We start from the raw sequence: 16,411 nt of genomic DNA, 5'->3' as shown, positions 1-16,411 counted from the left end.
TCAATTATTTTTCTCATCTATTTAATCACATGTGATTATATGTATTTAATCACATATGATTCAATACATATGATCACATTTGATTAAATATGTATAATAATATGTGATTAAATACATATAATCATATGAGATTAAATACATGAAAACAACTATTGAATCGAGAATGCGAAAATGAATGATGTCCATATATATCATATGTGATTAGATACATATAATCTTATATGACTAAATACACGAGACAAACTATTGAATCGAGAAAACAAATATAAATTTTGTCCACATAAATCATGTGATTAGACATATATAATAATATGTGATTTATGTGGACACCATTAAATTCTTGTCTTCAATTCCATAGTTGGTCTCATGTATTTAATCACATGTGATTGCATGTATTTAATCAAATATGATTTATATGGACAATATTTGTTTTGGAGTTTCAATTCAACAGTTGTACTCGTGTATTTAATCACATTTGATTATATGTATTTAAATCATATATGAATAAGAACTGATTATATGTATTTAATCACATATTATTAATGTAGACAAAATTATAAAATAAAATTTCATCTGATTATAACACAAATTTTTCTTGTATTTATTTTAGAACATGCTTAATTTGTCTTACAATAAATAAATACTAACATTATTCATTACCACATGTTAATAAAAAAATAACCTTATTCAATATTTATATAATTTCGTACTTATGGATGATATTCTTCTAATAATTTAAATACCATAATTACACAAATGAGCTTGAAATTTTTTTAGCATTAATTAAACTATATAACAACTATAAAAAGAATAATATTTTATTAAAATATATAAAAATTATAAAAGACATTATGTTTCATATAGAAGAAAAATTAATAAAATTTTGATAATAATGACTAGGTAAAAATCTACACACAAAATCCAATAAAAGATAGTCACAAAAGTTTTCAAGTTATAAATCTTTATACGACTAGTCTTGTACTTTTGTTCAATTTTCATAAGTAATTAATTTAATATTATTATTCTTACATTAAAAGCTAAAAAAATGTTAAACTTTTATATAAATGTGAACTCATATTAAATAAAAAAAAATTAAGATAGGTTTTCATGATCTGTGGTGAATTTGAATTTCGAAGGGATCTATAAAACTGTCATGTAAATGAATAAATCACTAACTCAGTAACCTCCAATACAATGATACGCACTAGTTGATAGCATAACAATAAATAATTAATTAATATTCTTCCCAATTGAGATGTATAAGTGTAAATATAATAAACAAATAAACAAGGAATTGAAATTCAAACACAATTAAAGTTATGTTGATATTCGAACACACACAGTGACAGCAGAGATTTTGAAATGGGTACAAACATTATCAATATATAGTCTATATAGTTATCATATCCCAGACATTAAAAAACATGGTACAATATCTAAAATTGGGGGTACAATAACATAGAACATGTTTACAAATAAATTTTTTATATACATAAAACAATTTTTTGGGGATGCTGTAGTACCCCCAACGTCCCATCTAGCTCCGCCACTGCACAGTGATCTAACATAACTAATTAGCTACATCAAATTGGAATTTTAATATGTACCTCATCAAATATCCTCCAATGGTCGGTTCACTAACCTAATAATCATTGTCATATTCGGTTGGCCACCACCATCATCGGAGCATCTGTAACGTCTGGTTCCTGGTATATATTTAAATTTATAATTTATCCAATTCTATAGAGAAACTCGACGAACTGGTAGCCCTAGACTCGTCGAGTAGAAATGTTATGAGTCGTGGATTTTAAAAAACCAACTCAACGAGTTAGAAGGTCTCAACTCAACGAGTTGGTTGAAGGAAATGAAACCCTAATTCTAGGGTTTTGTACCCTATTTAAACAACTTAAGCCTTTCATGTTGGCCTCATTTCCAACCTCCACTGTCCTAAACCACAACCACGAAACCCTAAGACCATTTTGAGTGTTTGTGAGCCATTTTAAGTGTTTTTGGTGTGTGTTAAAGCCATTAGAAGAAGGAGAAGCTTAGAGATACAAGAAGGAGCTATTAGATCCACAATCTTTGCCTTATTCTCGACATTTTTCCGGTATAAAGCCTAAACCTTGCGTTGTGGTTATTTAGATCTTAATCTAAGTGTTCTTTTGCTTGTTTTGTACAAATGAGATGGTCATTGAGGAGTTGGACGTCCCTTATGGGCTAACCCTTCAGATCTAGGGTCTCAAGGGGCTTGCATGGCATAAAGATGCCAACTTTATAGCCCTAAGAGCTCCATGCACCATCTAAGCCTTTGTTTTGGCCTTTTAAGTTTCATTTGGACATGCATGTGAGTAAAGTTGGGGACTTCACGTGTCCTTTTAGCACTTAAGGTTCAGATCTAAGTTTATGGGCTCTATCTTGAAGACATGGGGATTTTTTGGGCTGTGAAATAAGCCTTTTTTGGGCTAGGGTTTAAGTTTAATGCGTTTAGAATGGTTCTCAATGGGTAAAGTTGGAAACTTTACTCTTCTAGTTGTGTTTTCAACCTAGATCTAGAAAGATAGGGCTTTGGTTTGAAGATTAGTGGCTTAATGCATTAAGTGGGTTGGCAGACTGATGAACTCGACGAGTTCATAAGGGAACTCGGCAAGTTAGTTTGGGATTGTCCCGATTCTGTTGACAAAGGAGGAACTCGATGAGCTAAAGGGAAACTCAACAAGTTGATTTGATTCCGACGTTTATGGAAACTCGGTGAGTTGATGGATAACTTGACAAGTTAAGTCAACTCGGAGCGTTGACCGTGACTTTGACTTTGATGTTGACTTTGACCTTGACTCTGACTTTGACCAAAGTTGAGCTTTATAGGATTATGAGTATCGATTGGTATCTAAAAGGATGTTTTGGTTTAACGGTTTAGTAGAGTTGATTCTGGAGCGGAGATGTTTCAGCTATCATCCAACACTTGAGGTGAGTTTCCTCCTATTTTGAACGGGTCGAAGGCACCAATGTCGGCTCGTGTTTATGATTGTATGTTTCCGGACTAAGGTTTGATGTCGGGCAGTGCCTGATGAATATTTATATTCTTGCAGATTACGGTCCGATGTCGGGTGATGCCCGAGGAATAGTTGTATGCTTGATGTCTTCGTGATTCTTACATGTTCCTGTACTTGTATGTTTTCGGACTAAGTTGCGATGTCGGGCGGTGCCCGGTGAATATTATTATGCTTGTGTTTTAATATTGTTGTATGCATATTGTTGATATGTTTATATGCATATCGAGCTCAACTCGATGTCGGGTGGAGCCCGATGTTGGACAATGTCCGATGTCGGGCGGGGCTCGATGCCAAATATAATTCGATGTTAGGCGGGGCCTGATGACAGGGCGGGGCCCACTATATGTGATTATGTGTATGGCATGTGGTAGTTTGGGGAAATTCACTAAGCTTCGTGCTTATGATTTTCAGTTTTGGTTTCACGTACTTCCGGTAGTAAGGGAAAGAGCTCGAGATGACTACATTGCACACACTATAATGTTTTAGCCTTGGATGTCTACTCTGATTTGTATTGTTATGGATACTATGACTCACGTTTTGATGGAGTGTTTTGATAACTACTGTTTATTTAATAATTAAAATCGAAATTTTTGGGACCATATTTTATCTATGTTACAAGTTGGTATCAGAGCCTTGGTTTCATGGATTTAGGCACACTCTCGGGTGTGTCTGAACTCAAACTGAGGACTTGGTATGAAAATTTTCAAAAGAAAATCATTTTTTTAAAAAAAAGATTTTAAAAAGAGAAAAGGGTATGGTGCATGCAATCAATCGAGCTCAAGTAAGTTCTCCCAAATTACCCATACATGTTTCTATTATGATATGAACTGTGAATATGTGATCTGCATGCTAGCTTAGGGCTAAGGATCTAAGAAGGATGCCTTGTATGCCTACTGTACGAGCTTATTAAACTGCATGCTAGTACTGATTAGTTAGTGATATGATGGTCTGATTAGGATATCCCTGGTTTTGGTTACTCGATGCTCGAATGCTGTTTGCTTTGTGCTTTTAGGAGTTCTAGTTATCTTTAACTAACTAGTAAACAAATATGTTCAGTTACATATTACGAGGACTAAATAATTTTAGAAGGTTAGGACTACTGCACAACTCTTGTTTGAGTCCAACTGTTGTAAGGAGAGACCTCTCATTCGAAGAATTATCTAGTCTTAGTAATATGTAATGGTATTCGTGAGCTAGTTAGGGAGAGGTAGCTGGGACTTCTTATGCAGCTGATGGTAGAGAGTGGATTAGAGATTGCCCTAGGGTAAGCCTAGGATGAGATTAGCGCAGAGAGTAGTAGTAGTGAAACGGACTTGGTGAAGTCAAGGCACTCCTTGGGGAAAGTGCGGATAGATGTGGAAGGTAGTATGGACCCGTACTACTGAGAGCAAATGAAACATCCCAAAAATTTGAACCAAAACTTTCATTTTTAATTAGGTCATTTATAAAAACAGTAATCTGAAGACATCATCAGTGTTATCCAAATCATACTCAGAACCAAGTGTCAAAAACCATAACATGTCATAGTAAAACAATACCAGAGTACAATTCCAAAAGCTCACATATGCGGAAAATCATAGTGTGATGCGTTGCAATCAAGTCGGCTCCTTTCCTCTCGAAGAAGATGTACCTGAAACTAAAACTAAAAACCATAAGCACGAAGCTTAGTGAGTTTCCCCATCATACCACATACAAACATACTATCAGGCATATCTGGGTGCCTGACCTACCCTTTCAGATTATTCCTGCCGGATACTATCAAGCATATCTGGGTGCTCAACCTACCCCTTCGGATTATTCCTGGCGGATACTGTCAAGCATATCTGGGTGCTCGATCTACCCCTTCGGTCTTATCAACCTGATACTACCGAGCATATCTGAGTGCTAGCCTCCCCTTCGGTCTTATCAACCGGATACTGCCGAGCATATCTGGGTGTTGGCCTCCCTTTCGGTCGTATCAACCGGATACGGAGTTTATTTCGCCCCTACCACTACCACATAATATCATATCATACTAGCACATAAATTATAACAGATAGTCGCATACCAGACAATTATTACGAAGACAATAATCTAACTACAAACTACTACTAGTGGGTCGGCCTTGGTGCCTTAGACCCACTGCTACCAGGAAGGTAACTCGCCTTGATCACACGGAAATAGCTAAACAATCCCCGACTCTGAAACCAACCAACTCAATCCCTAAACATAGAAGATTTCCTTAAGTACCCTCTTATGCTCATAACCCCTTAAGGGACAATTTTGGTCAAAGTCAAAGTCAATACTCTGAGTTGACCTAGCTCGCCGAATTACCATTCAACTCATCGAGTTTCCATAACCAGCAGAATCGTGATATCCCAATCCAACTCGTCGATTCCCTCTTTAATTCGTCCAGACATTTCCAGAACAACTCGTCGAGTTCTTCATAGTTCTTAATCTATTAGGCCCTTTCCTCAGATATAAGGTTCCTAAACATAGATCTAGGTTGTTTCCGGCGTCTACGTTCATAAAGTTGACATCTTGATGGCTTTGCATGCCTCAATTAGACCTAAACTCAAAGTATAACAACATACTTCCATGGAAATGGCCTTTTCTTATGCATGGAAGGATTTCAATCCAAAACATGACCACTTTATGAACCAAGGGACCAAATAACACTGGAAATGGTGAACTTCCAGCATCACGACCATAAGACTTGTCATTTTTCATCAATGGGACCTAAAAGGGCCATTATTCCAAAACGAAGAGATCTAATCTATTAGGCACCAAGTTTGAGACTTTATACATCATAAAGTTGCCAAATATGGGTGAAATTCCAGATCTAGTGCCTCCACTCAAGCTCAATGACCTTCAAGCTCTTTCAAGTCCTTCACCAGGCGCAAAAACACACAAAAATCCACTCAAAACCTCAAGATTCCCAACAAGGAGCTCACAATAAAATTTAAGGTTTAGGGAGGCTGGTGAGGGGCTGGTTAGGGGATTTTATGTTCTTTAAATAGGGTGCAAAACCCTGTAAATTAGGGTTTCATTTCCTTCAGCCTACTTGTCGAGTTAAGGCCTCCCAACTCGTCGAGTAGGTTTTCTCCAAACTAGCGGTCCTCAACATCCCTACTCGACGAGTCTGAGGTATCCAACTCGTCGATTTGCCCTATAAAAACGAATAATTTATAAGTTAAACTCATACTAGGAACCAGGAGTTACAGCATAGGATCCGTATTCGAGTCAAGGAGAGCAGAGATAAAACCAGGGAACTTGTAGTGTGTGTGATCCCTCGATTTATGATGAGTATTTTGATGATTGTTATGTGTATTTTCAGTATGGTGACGCTATATGGTAGACCAGTTGGCAGTTCTGGAGCCAGCAAGGGATCAGGCTCGGGCCCTGGAGTTGGGTAGCTCGATGATCAGATGAGGGAGTTCATTTCATCTAAGATTACGCACAATATCATTGACCAGACTTATGTGATCTTCAGTTCGGTTAAGGATGGCATCTTAGAGACTCTTGATGAGAGGCTGAGCACATTCCACACTTAGATGGCGGCCATGATAGGGGGGCGCGCACGTTGACATTTCAGGAGTTTCGAGCTTGTGGAGCTCCAGACTATCATTGGGCTAGGGACCCTATTGCTAGCAGCAGGTGGTTGGTGGATGTCTGCAATGCGTTTATACCAGTCGTTGTCCCGAGGGATACAAGGTCCGACTTGCTTCCTACCTCCTGAAGGACAGGGTTCGTGATTGGTGGGAGGAGGTTGGGCGTGCTATTGGAGATGATACCGCTATTGATTAGATGACCTGGGGTGATTTCTTGACTAGGTTCAGCGCCAAGTTTGCACCCGTGATCGAGGTGCAGCAGCTAGCTCGGGGGTTCTAGGATCTCCAACAGACTACTAAGATGGTGGCTAAGATCACCGCCATGTTTAGGGAGAGGTCCCTTCTCGTTCCGCAGTATGTGGCGGACGAGGAGATGAAAAATGTCTGGTACCATGAGATACTGAGGAGTGATATCTAGCAGTTTGTTAGCCGGTCCAGCTACAAGATGTTGGAGGATATGATAGTGAGGGCTCGGGAGATGGAGCTAGATTTGGAGATGGAGAGGAAGAGGAAACCAGATGGGGTTCAGACAGGGAGTTTGGGCAAGAGCCTCAAGGTATCGGATCCCAGATTGAGGAGCCAGTATGGCCGCAGCCACTGTGACAAGTGCGGCAAGATGCACGAGGGGGCGTGGATGGTTGGTTGTTCAGGCTACTTTAAGTGCGGCCGGACTGGTCATATCAGCAGGGATTGTACTTTTACGTTATGTTGACATATTTAGTTTATTTAATACTTGTCGTTTTATTTTAAATTTACTAAAAACATTAACATAACATAAAAATATATTTTATTGTTATAACAACGTAATAATGTATTATACGGAAATGTCGTTTTTAATTACATAAAAAACATATTTTACATAAAATAAATACGTAAAAAAATTTACGTGAAAGAATATTTTTTATGAAAACATGAAAATATGTTTTAGAATCATAGCAATGTAATAATATATTATATAAAAATATATTTTAAAATAAATACTTTATGTAAAATAGATACGGAAACATATTTACATTTTCATAAAAAAATATTTTTTTTGCTTTCACGTAAAAGAAGTTAGGGGATAAAATAAAAATATATACCTTTGATAAATATTCAATCTTAAATTGGAATGTTAACCAATAAAATTAAAATGTTAGTAAATTATTTTCCCATGTCTCCTCATGCTAACAGCTAATGATCCATCTGCATTATGTTTCTTTTTAGACAACCAAATACAATTAACAACATTAGCAATTGGGGGCCGAGGCACAAGTATCCAAGTCCGATTAGAAATAAGAGCATTAAATTCTTCAGTCATAGCACGAAACCAATTAGGATCAAGAAAGTCTTGAGAGTCGTTTTTGGGAAGAGGTGAAGAGGAGAGATCAGTGTGAAGATTTAATTTATCAATGGGTTTGAAGATGTCGTGACGAGCACGAGTCTCCATATGATGAGTGCGAGATGAGGTAGAAGGAAGAGAATGAGTATTTAGAGAATGAGTAGGGGCTGAAGGAGGTTAATTTGTTTGAAAGGTGGATGGTTCGGAGGTGGAAGAGTGAGAGGAAGAAGGGTTATCGGCAGCAACAGGGGGAATGGGAGGAGTGTCAGGGTTGCTGCTGACAATCGGAATGGCGATGGTATGAGTTGTGGGGTTAGTTTCAGGAATCATAGGAGAGGGTTGAGGTGGACGAGTTGGATCATTGAAGTAGTATCTGTGATTTTCGATGTTAAGGAAGTCATAATCGAGAGCCTTATTTGGAGTTAAGGAACCGAATGAAAAGATGGATTCATCAAAGGTAACATGACGGGAAATGATATTTTGTATGGAGGTTAAGGCAACGATATCCTTTTTTATTAGATGGGTATCCAAGGAAGATGCAAGGAACGGAACGGGGTTGCAATTTGTTAATAGTGTTGAGATGGGGGTAGCAAAGAGAACCGAAAACACGAAGGTGTGTGTAGGGTAGGAGTTCGTTAAAGAGTTTGTGAAAAGGGGTGTCGTGTTGGAGAGTGGTAGATGGAAGAATATTGAGGAGATGGGTGGCCATATGAAGAGCTTCAACCCAATATGTGGGTGGAAGATGGGCTTGGAATAAGAGGGTTCGAATAGTATTGTTTATAGTACGAAGCATGCATTCTGATTTTCCATTTTGTTGAGATGTGTATGGATAGGAAAAATGCATGTGTATACCATTGGAGGCACATAGATGCTGAAATTGGATGTTATCAAATTCTTTGTCATTGTCACATTGGAAAATTTGAATATTGGTTTTGAATTGGTTGGTGACATATGCACGGAAGTGAAGAAACTTAGAAAAAAACATCAGATTTTTTTCATAATGGATATACCCAAACAAAGTGAGAATATTGATCGAGAAAAATGACATAATATTTGATTCCACTTTGGCTAAGTAAAGGAGAAGTCCAAACATCAGAATGTATAACTTGAAAAGGAGAGCTAACATTAGTTTGCGACAAATCAAACGATAAACGGACATGTTTGCGCAGTTGACAAGCATGACATAAGACATTAGGGTCTTTTTCTTACATGAGATGAATTTTTTTGATAATAAATGCTTGAAGACTTGGGATCCGGGATGACCAAGTCATTGATGCCAAGTGGATGAACTTGCAGCCAAAAAAACTTGAGGGAGTTGGTTGGTAAAAGGATAAAGGTCGTCCGTGCTGTCACATCGGATGAGAATTTGATTGGTGATGTAGTCCTTCACAGAAAAACCAAATTCGTCAAATCCAATAGAGCATTTATTGTCACGGGTAAATTGACGAACAGAGATAAGACTTTTAATAACTTGAGGAGTAATAAGGACATTTTTAAGAAATAATGTACGAAAAGGATGTTGACTAAGGGAAGTGCTACGAACATGAGTAACGGGAAGACGAGATCCATCACCAACTACAACTGAAATATTATTGCAATTATTTCTAATAGATTTTAGAATACCTGAGTCATGGTGGAGGTGAGCAGTTGCCCCTGTATCCATGTACCAATCTGTATTCCCGGGATCTTGAAGATTCATAGTACTAAATGCTTGAGGGAGAGTTGTGGGCTGATCAAAAACTTGGGCCTGCTGCCAATTAAATGGTTGCTGATTTGGAGGTCCAGCAAGGAGAGCATGGTGGGCCGGTTTCTGAGTGAGCCAAGGAAGCCGGTTGTCGAGAGTGGGCTTGTGGTGAATTGGACCAACGATTTTGCTGTGGAGAAGGGAGCAGCCCAGCAGCCTGTTGTTCGGCAGGAATAAAGACCCTAGTGTTAATCAGCCTAGTGTTACAATTCACACATTGTGGATTTGCATTCATTAATGTTCTTATTTCTGTAGTTTTTTATTTGTGTTAAGAGATTTGGATTTGTATTACTTTTAAAAATCTTCAAAGTTATCTTTGTTTTCAAGTTCAAACCTGATTTTCTTCGTATATTTATTTCTTTTTTTTTACCAGCAACATAAGTCAAAATGTAAACAATTATGTATAAGAAATATTCTTATAGAAAACATGAGGAACACATGTACAAAGCATGAACCTTCATTAACATCGGCTACAAGTCATCGGCTTTCATTCTTTTACACTTCAATTCCCTGAAGAAACAAAACTTGAATAAAGAAATTCATTTATAATCCATGCTAATTTCCATCCTTACGTTTGCAAACAAAATTATACAAAATAATCAAGTAAAAGGACTTACTTGAAAATCTGCTGCAGCCTCAAGCATCTCGATAATTGTCTCCATCGTAGGGCATCCTCCAAAACCATAGAAGGTTATGCACTCGTATGCAATTTCTGTAAAAGCTTCATAACAAGTGCTATTAATTTGATCTCTTATAAGGGGATCAATTAATCTATCGAGTTCACTATAGTTGCGTATGAATAGATCTCCTAAATATTGTGGCTTATCATCTCCCAAGCTACTAGGCTCATTAGCCAATCTTCCACTAAACATTTCAACCAATATCATACCCAATGAGTACACATCCGCTTCTTTATGGAAAATGCTTTCTTCAAATATGGGATTCATGTAGAATTCAATATCGACAGGTTTTTTATTGTGTCGGATACTTGGCTTATTTATGGGGCCTTGTATTGAAAAATGAAAATCACAAATTTTGGCTTCAAAATTTTTATCTAATAATACGTTTTCACTCTTGAAATTTCCATGTACAACATCGTTGTCCTCCCCAAGACCCGAGTGAAGGTACTCAAGTCCTCTTGCTGCCCCTATGCATATCTTCAACCGTTGTGCCCATGTAAGGGAACTCCTCTTATTAGGGTCTTTGATATGATCATTAACGCTTCCATTTGTAGCGTATTCATAAACTATAATCATTTCATTGCCTTCATCGCAATAACCGATGAAGGGAATGATGTTTTGATGGTGGAAACTCAAAATGATATGGAGCTCATTATGGAAGTACTCATGCTCGCCTTGCTTCAGGCGCTTGATGGCCACTAGTCGGTTTTCCCATTGGTTTGAGAGTTTCCCAATATACATTGCATAAAATCTACCACCTCCGATACATGTATTTGCTTTGAAGTTTTCAGTTGCCAAGTTGATCTTGTTTAGTGGAATTCGAAAACTTTCTAGATTTCGTGTGGTAATCGAAGAAGTTGCATAGTTGTTCTGTAAATATTAAAGAAAAAAAACCGAGTTTGCTTATATAGGTGTTGGCTTCTATGTGTAAGAAATTAAATTCACTTCTTCTCATACTATTATTTCTTTTTTCTATTTCCATATTGTTTAGTAGTTCGTATAAATTAAACATATTATGAAAGACTGAATCTTAATATCTATTAAAAGTTATAAAGTTACATGGACTATTTAAATAAATTTTGTTAATACAAAGGCATTAGGAAGGAAGGAGTTGTTCCCTCCCAATCCACCGAACCCACTGCTATATCAATTTTTGTCTCTTTTTTTTCATCTTTTCCAATCACAACACACGAAAATTCTATCTTTTTGAACCCACTCAACCTACTTAATTAAAAAAAAATACAAAACAACTAAGATACAAGTTTTAAAACACATGGTATAAGAGAAAATAAGAAAGAGAAACTAGAGAGATGATGAAGTGGATTAGTGAAACAATTAACCCACTTGTTGAATCGGAAGAGGTATCGCCGATAACTCTATTGATAATTAAGATTTTACCTTTGATTGTTTTGTATTTTTTTTTTTAATTGAGTGGGTTGAGTGGATTCAAAAAAAATAAGGTTTCCGTGTGTTGTGGGTTGGGAAAGATGAAGAAAAAAAAAATGATGTGGCAGTAGGTTCAGTAGGTTGGAAGGGAACAACTCCCTCCTCCCTTATATAATATAACTATTGTTCATAAGGTCAAATCGATTTTTTTTCTTCTTTTTTTTTTTAAATATGCAAAGTTACAAAAAGTATCCCTTAGAAAATAAAAATTATAGAAATGATATATTTAAAAGTAAAATTATAGAAATAATCCATACTTTATAGTGAATTTACAAATATATCCTTGCATAATAGCGATATTATGGAAATAGCCCTTGTGTAATAGCAAACTTATAAAAATTATCCTTGTATGATAATGAAATTGTTGAAATAGGCATCTATCAGACTTTGATTTTTTTTTTAATTATTTTGGTTTATACTGGTTTAATAAATTGCTACAACACATATGTATTTTCACTATTATATAACACCTAGGATGATCTTACCCTTTGCCGAAGGAGATCAAACCTAGTGAAATAAGAAGTTCTAGGGACCAACATGGCAATATACAAAATTTTTGTAGCTAAAGTTTGAAACCCAAAAAATATAAGGATCAAATATGACAATATACAAAAGTATAGGGACAAATCTGCTGATACATAAAAGTCTTCTGGTGAAAGACTGAAAGTATGAAATCCAAAAATAATAAGGACAAAACCAATATATAAAAATGTTTTAGCAAAAATATGAATCATAAAAATATACTATTCGTCTCTGAATTGAAATTAAATATATAATAATTATATTAATATGGGAGTCAAAGAAGTCGTGAAAAACGTTACTGACAAAAATAATATTCTAGGTTATCTTGATGTTAATTAGTCACTGACTTGTGGCACATGCTAACGCATTACATGATGAAATCAACAAGTTTATCTTATTATATAGTCTAACAATAATTTCATTCATTCTATAAAATTATGTTTTCTTTAAAATAATCAAAAATGAAAGACTTACTTGAAGATCCATTGCTTGCTCAATCTTCCGAATGATCCTCTCCATAGTAGGGCGTTCCTTTAAACTCAAGTTAACACACTCATAAGCAATTTCATTAAACATACGAAAAGACCTCATATCAACATGACCCTTTAGAATGGGATCAATCAACTTTTCTAGTTCATCATCTTTTTGGTCGTCTTCATAATAACTTCGTACTAAATCCATCAGATATTGTTCCTTAGTTTCTCTGAAGCACTTTGCATAAGCAAGCATCCCACTCGACATCTCAAACAATACAACTCCAAACGAATACACATCAGACTCTTTCCACAATCTACCTCTTTCATTATAAATGGGATCAATGTAAAACCTTGTACCCGAAGCCTTTGTAAGGAGTACTTCGGAATCTGTTTGGTTTCTTGGACCAAATCTTGACAAACCAAAATCACAAATTTTGGCATCAAGATTTTCATCTAGTAATATATTTGCACTCTTCATGTCTCTATGTATTACTCTCATGTGCTCCCCAAGACCCGAGTGAAGGTACTTAAGTCCTCTTGCTACTCCTAAGCAAATCTTCAGGCGTTGTGCCCATGTCATGCAATGTCTCTTATTAGGGTTTTGGAGGTGATGATCAAGGCTTCCATTTGCAGCATACTCATAAACTAAGATCATCTCATTAGCATCATTATAGTAACCGATAAAAGAGATGATGTTTGGATGATGGAAACTCGAAACCATTTCGAGTTCATGAAGAAACTCGTTGTTTCCTTGATAACCATCTTGATTAAGACGTTTGATGGCTACTATGTGGTTTTGCCAGTGTTTAGAGAGTTGACCTTTGTAGACCATACCGAATCCACCATCACCAATCAGAGTGTCGAAACTGAAGTTGTTTGTTGCGTGAATGATCTCCTCAAGTGGAATTCGATACTTTTCTAGGTTTACTTCTGAAGAAGACATTGTTTTTTGCTAATGTTCTTTTTGATATTGGTGATTATGTATGGTTATGGGTGGAAGCAACTTTGTTTTTTTGTTTATATATATACAAAATAAAACGGATATTCTTCTTGGAAACGTCGTGGCTTAAAGAGTTAAAAGAATATTATATATTATGGTTGACTACTGCAAATGATGCCGCAACGTGTTTACTTTACATTAGCAAGACATAAAATAAATGCAAGAGAGGGAATGAAAACGTATAATAATCAATTAATTATAATAAATTGGATGCTCTTTCGTGTTTATTTATCAAAATAAAGATGTAAGGGTCGTCTTTGGGGAAAATGTGTAATTCAAAAGTACTCCTTGTAATTTGAGATTTTGTTGCAATTATGTTACTAGGTTATAACGTATGTATTACACCGTAGAAAAGAAATTATAAATTATAAAAAAAAAAATAACAAGTAGCAAGTTTATCAATTTTTTTAATAGAAGAGAGAGATTGAATGTATGACATTCAAGTCTCAAACGATTAAATGGTACTTAATATATGCATATCCTCATAAATCAGTAAAAATTTTAAAAAAATAAAAATAAAAATAAAAATCCTAATAATAATAATAATAAATCAATTTGTTGTATTTTTTGGTCAGTTTAATTTGATATATTCTGGTTACACTATATGTTTCCTACTCATCATTCAATATCAATATCATTTTAACGTATTTTCATACATGGTTATTGTTGAGACATGTATTTAATTGCTTTTTCTGTCATTGTTGAAGTGTTTTAGCAAGTATAATTACTTATCTGATAATTAAAAACTTATAAACGAAAATATACTGTATAATGCTTTTGCAATATATGTCAATTTTCTTATTCATGAGAAAACTTTTGGTTGATTTATTTGTCAACTTGCAATTATTCATAAACAAATCAATGGTGGGTACCTACTAGATTATTGATCGATATTCTATATATTGTGAAATAATAAATGAACAAAATGATGAATTGATTGATCTAATAAAAAACCTATTAAGATGGTCGATTAAGTTGACTTTATAGAGATCTAAAATAAATATAGTTGTCTAGATCTAGTTCTACATTGCATTAGTTTAAACATTAAGGTGTTTGTTTTGCAAAGGTAAATGTTTGGAGTTCATAAATCATATATAGAAGAAAATATGGAAAACGTCTTTAGTCTGTAAAAAAACTGTTTGTTTTTTAAAGTTTGCAGATTATATAAATGATATTAAACCACATTGATCAGAAATGATAAAACAAACAAATCATATATACATACACACATTAACCACATTGATCTCTATATGATAGTTAAGGAAGATGGTTGTGGTGGTAGATGGTGACGACAGTGGTATGGTGAGGTGGTGGTGGTGGTTGATGTAGCAAAGGCAGTGGTGGTAGTGGTGATTGTAGTGGCGTAGGTGATGGTGGTGGAGGTAGGAGAGTTGGTGGTGGTGTCATAGATGGCAACAATGGTGGCGGTGATAATGGTGGAGGAGGTAGCAAGGGGCGGTGTTGGAAAAAGTGGTGGTGGTGGTGGTGGCGAATATGATGATGATGGTTGAGATGGCTAAGGCAGAGATGGTGAAGGTGGCGGAGGTGTTCGCGATAGGGGTGATAGAGGTTGAAAAAAAAAATTCTGAAAGAAAGCGTGAAAAATATGACTTTTTTAGAAGACTTTTTCAGTGTCTTCTACATGCAAACCTTTTTAAGCCTATAGTCTTCTAAAAACAAACACCATATTGGGCAACCCAATTTTTGGAGCCTAGTAGTAACTCCAAATATCAACTTTTCGCTAACCTTTTAGGCAAATTAAACTCAATTATTGAAGCCATATAGAACTCGCTTTAAACAATTGGTTTGGGGGCTTAATGTGTATGGTGTCAATCCATACACTCCCCAAGTTGGCAAAAAACCCTATCCAACCCAAAGACCTAGTAACCATGTCAAGCAAAGTAAACCGAGATTACCATCCCGACCTACAAAGGAATCCGCAATCCATACTCAAAATAAAATGCTTTCTTGGTACAAAAACGATATCCCATAAATCAGGGAAAAAGGCCCGGGATATATTATTTTATAAAAACATTAGTGACTACCAAAGGACAATGTCAATACTCGGATATATGAAACAACCAAAAGTCTTCCTAAAAGTATAAATACTCCTCCCCATTCATCAAGAATGTACACAACAAATAGATATATCAGTTCATTTCTATCACATACGTATTATGATCCCAAGTCCTAAGTTTGGCATCGAAAGAAAAGGATTTTTTGGTTCATTTTTCATCATTCATAGTTTATTACTCTACCGGTGTGTTTCATACACATTGTAATTGTAAGTATGTGAGAAGCTATGATCATGTTCAAATAGGAACATTATCTTCTTCAACAATAGACATTATGAATTATTTATCATGTTGGTTAGGCGACACATACGGGTGGTGTATATACCCATTAATTTTGTATGTACACTTTGGGATTTGGGGTGGGGGAGATTGAAGAAGGTGTTTATGTTTTAATTTCTAAAGTATGAAACATAATTCTTGTTGTGGAAAGCCGCAAAAATTAGGAAGAAAAAATCTAAAGCAGACAGTATAACCATGTACAACTAAAGGCATACGATCACAAAGGAA

General features: G+C 35.7%; 1 protein-coding gene across 6 annotated transcripts in view; it reads right to left on the bottom strand.

Annotated features, from left to right (window-relative positions):
- The window catches only part of LOC145097550 (putative receptor-like protein kinase At5g39000), a 133,148-nt gene extending 119,339 nt beyond the window's left edge, over positions 1 to 13,809 (bottom strand). The window contains exons 1-5 of one of the 6 annotated variants that reach the window (XM_079035134.1): positions 12,828 to 13,809; positions 10,323 to 11,255; positions 10,161 to 10,229; positions 9,585 to 9,862; positions 4,222 to 4,686 (exon numbers count right to left, since the gene is read on the bottom strand). In XM_079035134.1, coding sequence (XP_078891260.1) covers positions 10,176 to 10,229; positions 10,323 to 11,255; positions 12,828 to 13,772 — 1,932 coding nt within the window. In that variant the 5' untranslated portion in view covers positions 13,773 to 13,809 and the 3' untranslated portion in view covers positions 4,222 to 4,686; positions 9,585 to 9,862; positions 10,161 to 10,175. Of the gene's footprint in view, positions 1 to 4,221; positions 4,687 to 8,989; positions 9,346 to 9,584; positions 9,888 to 10,160; positions 10,230 to 10,322; positions 11,256 to 12,827 lie in introns of those variants that run through there. The other 5 variants (XM_079035127.1, XM_079035122.1, XM_079035153.1 and 2 more) reach the window with 5 other exon arrangements.
- Positions 13,810 to 16,411: the final 2,602 nt, after the last annotated feature.

This window comes from Lactuca serriola, chromosome 1, assembly GCF_051521515.1.
Source record: "Lactuca serriola cultivar US96UC23 chromosome 1, Lser_US96UC23_V15, whole genome shotgun sequence".
Lineage (NCBI taxonomy): Eukaryota > Viridiplantae > Streptophyta > Magnoliopsida > Asterales > Asteraceae > Lactuca > Lactuca serriola.
The sequence above is the reverse complement of the archived record's forward strand: the minus strand, read 5'-3'. Positions and strand labels throughout refer to the sequence as shown.